This window comes from Triticum dicoccoides, chromosome 3B, assembly GCF_002162155.2.
Source record: "Triticum dicoccoides isolate Atlit2015 ecotype Zavitan chromosome 3B, WEW_v2.0, whole genome shotgun sequence".
NCBI classification, from domain to species: Eukaryota; Viridiplantae; Streptophyta; class Magnoliopsida; order Poales; family Poaceae; genus Triticum; species Triticum dicoccoides.
The window spans coordinates 96,004,187-96,008,830 of NC_041385.1; the positions used below are offsets into that span (position 1 = coordinate 96,004,187).

At 46.2% G+C, this 4,644-nt stretch overlaps 1 protein-coding gene across 1 annotated transcript in view; it reads right to left on the minus strand.

The window, feature by feature from the left end:
* Nucleotides 1–2,012: 2,012 nt before the first annotated feature.
* LOC119274981 overlaps nt 2,013–4,644 on the minus strand; it is an 11,430-nt gene continuing 8,798 nt past the window's right edge. The window contains exons 12-13 of the mRNA XM_037555747.1: nt 3,778–3,899; nt 2,013–3,266 (exon numbers count right to left, since the gene is read on the minus strand). Coding sequence (XP_037411644.1) covers nt 3,262–3,266; nt 3,778–3,899 — 127 coding nt within the window. The 3' untranslated portion in view covers nt 2,013–3,261. The remainder of the gene's footprint in view (nt 3,267–3,777; nt 3,900–4,644) is intronic.

The window sequence follows — 4,644 nt, forward strand, 5'->3', positions numbered from 1 at the left end:
GATGAGCAGCGGCGGCGGCACGGACCAGTGGCGGTGGCGGCTAGAGGCGGCGGCTGGAGGAGAGGGAGGTGGCGCGGCTGCAGGAGGGAGTACAGTGGCGAGGGGGATGAGCAGTGGTGGCGGCACGGACCAGCATCGGCGGCTAGAGGCGGCAGCGGCGGCTGGGTGCAACGACGGTGGCTAGGGCAGCGGAAGGCAGGGGATCGACTTGCTATTTGATACCATGTAAGTTAGGAAGAATGGGATTGCATGCATCGATAATTTTATTGATCGTGCACGGGGCACATATACAGATACAAGGGGTGCACCTGATGTCTTGTCTCCCAAGCTACGTACAAGTTACAGAGGGGGAGAGAGACGTGGCAGGTGCAAAATATACAACCTAGACCTATATACGTACACGCAGAGAATACATGTTCAACAGTCATGTTCCTAATAGATGTGGTCAAGCCTAGGTATAATGAAGATGGTTTTGTAACATTTGATGATAAAATTGGAGTTTAGGCCTTTGTGAAAGAAACCAACTGCTTAAAGAAGTCAAAATAGGGAAAGGGTCACTTTGGAACTCAAGTTAGTTATAGTGACTAGAGAAGTTATGAGCCAATATATCTGTCAAAAGGTGGTGTCAGCTACAAGAATTATGGCGTGAAGTTTATGTTAGAAAAACAATTTTTATCCAACAGGACAGTGCCAGAACACATGTTCTACCTACTAATGAAGCTTTACTAGAAGCTGTAGCACAAACTGACCTTGATATTTAGTTGATGCAGCAACCTCCAAACTCTTCAGACATGAATACGCTAGACCAGAACTTCTTCTGTTATATTCAATCTCTATATGATTACGGAGGACCTAAGACTATTAGGGAAATAACTACGCAGTTGACAAACTGGCTAGGGTGTTCATAACATTCTAGTCATGCATCGTGGAGGTTATGAAACTTAAAGGAGGCATGAACTACAAGATCCCCCACATGAAAAAAGAGAGACTGCAGAGGGAAGGAAGTCTACCTCCTGCTTTATCTTGTGATGGTGAACTCCATCAAAAAACATTGAAATTTATAGGACAACACTAATTAAGGAAAAAGAAAAAGGAAAGGAAAGGCAGTATGTATGTGGTGTGGTGTGCATCTTGTGTTGTGTATTTATAGGAAAGGAAAAGGAAAAGGAGCTTTATCTTGTGTATTGATGGAGCATGTCTTGTGTATTTGATGGAGTAACTAAGAAGACTAAGAGTATTAAAATAATTAGAGTAATGTGGAGTATGTCAATTGTGTTAAAGTAATTGGAATAATTGGATTAATTTGGATCAATTGAATATTTCAGAATAATTGAATTAGTTTGGATTAATTTGAAATAATTGGATCGATTGGGATAATTTGGAATATACTGTTATGTCTTGAAAAGAAAAAGAAAGGAAAAAACAGGAGTACACCTAAATCATTTGCACAGCAAGTACTCCACGGCAATTATTTACACAGGAGTACACCTATATTTGTAGAGCAGTACTCCTATATTATTTGCACAGGAGAATTTTAAGGCATCTAAATATTTGCCTAAAATGTTTTGCACACAAGGAAAACCAAATTGTACACCTATACTTCTCCAGCACAACGAGTACTCCAAGTCTTATACTCCAAATGCTTCGCCTTGTTTTTAGTGGTCTTAGGGCCAGATGGTGGTGCAGCGAATCCTAGCCTTTGCCCGTGGGAGGCCTCCGTTTTTAGACTGCTCACGAAGACGAGACAGTGCAGCGTTTGTAGTCATTGTTCGTTGTATTGCCATGATTGGGCAGGGACGGTGGGGAGAAATGAGGGCTACGAGGGGAAGGGGACGGGGAGTGGGAGGGGGAAAAAAAAGAGGAAGGAAAAGTGTGATAGGGGTTTTCATTAAAAAAAAGGTCCGGTTGGGAGTAGCATTTCTCTTAACCAAATGAGCATGACTTGCCGTCATACTCTGCCAGACCAAGAGAAGATTATTATTCTCAATAACAAAAAGAAAAAAACACAAAGAGAAGGATAAATGGCGTGCGTCTGGAGTTGATAAATTGCAAAGCTTCACGAAAGTACAATGTGAGATTCCTCGGGTTCCGATTCCCAGCTGACAGCAGCCACGGCACAAGTTTCCTCCCGAACAGTACAATTTGTCATCAGGGTCACCAACTTTAGTTTGAAACGCGTGCTATATATAACAGCAGTTCACGGTCAGCACTGCACGGCAGCATAAAGAGAGATTCTTCGAGTCTCAATTAGTAGCAGATAAATTTTCCAATCAGCATCTAGACCAGATAAATCTCAAACCAAGAATCTACTTTACCCGAGACTTTGCCGTGCGCTCATTGGGCTCAATCATATGCGATAAACCGAAGTTCTATCCGCCGCGCCATCGCCTTCTTTCCCTCTTTATAAAAGGCCAGCAAGGAGCTCAAGCTTCTTCCAACACCACAATGGCTCACAACTTCGTGCCTGATGCATGGGGCTGGATTAGCAGCCTGCCCCCATTCTCCCAGTGGCGCACCAACACCATGTCCCTCTGCATCTGTGCTACGCCTTCACCGTCGGCGTCATCACAGCCGGCATCAATGAGCCTCTCAGCCACCAAATCACCCCCCGCCCAGCCTTCCCACCTCACCTTCTCCATCTCCGCCAACTACCGCGAGCCCATCTTCCTGTGGACGTCGAAACCGGTCCACCTGAAAACCAAGGCGCAGCAATCCCTGGACGAGCAAGACATGGTGCAGCTGTTCGTGGACATCGTGAACCAGGTGCTGCGGTACGGGCCGGACAACAGCAGCAAGCCGTCCTTCCGGTTCCCCGGGGCGCAGCACCTCCATGGCGGCAGCTTCAGCGACGCGTTCAACATAGTCTTCTTGTCCCTTGCTTTCCTGGTCTGCATCTACGAGGCGCCCCGCGACCTCCGCCGTGGGTGCCTGGACTCACTGAGGACTCAGCTGACCAGCCCAAAGTGCAGAGGCGCTGCAAAGACCCTCGTCAAAATGCTCGGCGCCAACCTCGAGGACCAGTGGATGCAGACGATGAATCTCGCGGTGACCAACTGGATGGTCGAGATGCGGTCCTCGCACCACGCGCCCAGGGTAGCGTCACCGCTCTTCTCGTACGCCCTCCAGGCAAGCGGGCTCTGGAAGGTCCAGCTGTACTGCCCAGTGATCGCCATGGGCATGGAGGATCCTGCGGCAGCAGCGGCGCAGGATGAGCGCCTTCTCTTCTCACTCACTTATCAGCAACTTGAAGGCGTGGTCCAGCTAGCCTACAAAACAGTCAGAAGGGATAACTGGATTGATATCGAGGTAAAGGTGGATAACATAAGGTCAGTAGTATTCACATATACTCCCTCCGTTCCAAAATAGATGACTCAACTTTATACTAACTTTAGTACAAAGTTGGGTCATCTATTTTGGAACGGAGGGAGTACATATTTTCATTCTCTTTGTCGCATTAACTACTTCTAAACACCCCTGACTGCTGTCATCAATGCCAAAAAATTAATAGAGAGAACAGCCGAGTTTTGTAGTTGACATTTCCTCAAAGGTCTAACTAACAACTTAGATCCTTGGAAGAGTAGAACTATTTTGTTGATGCCTACAGCAAGGCAACAACATGGTTTACAAGTTCAAATGCTTGTTGATCTTAGCTGTGACTGGGCCAATGTTTACTCAATCAAAAACATTGAAATCTAACAACTCAATTGTTTCAGTTAAGAGACTGCCAACCATAGAAAGCAAATTTCGAATTTCCTCATATATGTGAAGAACACTTACTGTAGCATTCCTCGATATCAGGTGCGACGTGGACCCTTTGGTCTCCGAGACCCTCATGGCGGAGCGCGGATATGGTTCTGAAGAGAAGCATTTCCCATCTCGTGTCATGCTGCAGATCACACCTATGCAACAAACAGATGTACTGTCAGTTTCAGTCAGCAAGTCATCCGACAACCCCACCCACGAGTTCGGTATTGAGAAGGGCTTTGAGGGCTCGTTCGATCCCCCAAACTCATTTGGTCTCAAGGCCTCTGTCGCTGAAAGCCTCACGCTGGCCATGAAACCCTGGAAATTCGAGCAGTCCGTGCACGGAAACACCGCAACCTTGAACTGGTTTCTGGATGACGGCATGAACGGGAGGGAGGTTTGTGCTTCAAAGCCATCCAAGCTTTCGCTGCTTCAGCCGAGGGCTTGGTTCCGTGACAGGTACTCAAATGCGTACCGCCCATTCACAAAGCAGGGCGGAATCATTTTTGCCCGTGATGAGTATGGAGACAGTGTAAACTGGAAGGTCTGTGGTGCAGCATTAGGAAAGACTATGGACTGGGAAATCAGAGGTTGGATTTGGCTAACCTACTGGCCAAACAAACAAAGGACCTCTCACAGTGAGACAAGGTGGCTTGAATTCAGGGAATGTCTGCAACTTCCCTTACAAAGTTCCCATAGTCTATCTGTAGTATTTCAAATGATGTGTATAGCAGCGTTAGTGGTGTGTGTGCATGTAAGACAGTAAGAGCTATAAATAAATAAATGAAGTTATTATATTGTAGTTTTGCTATACATTTAAGAGATAAGAGAAAGAAATTCCAAACGTGCCTCTTGGAGCAATATAACGCAAGTCCTTTTTGTTTTTGTTTTTTTTTGTGG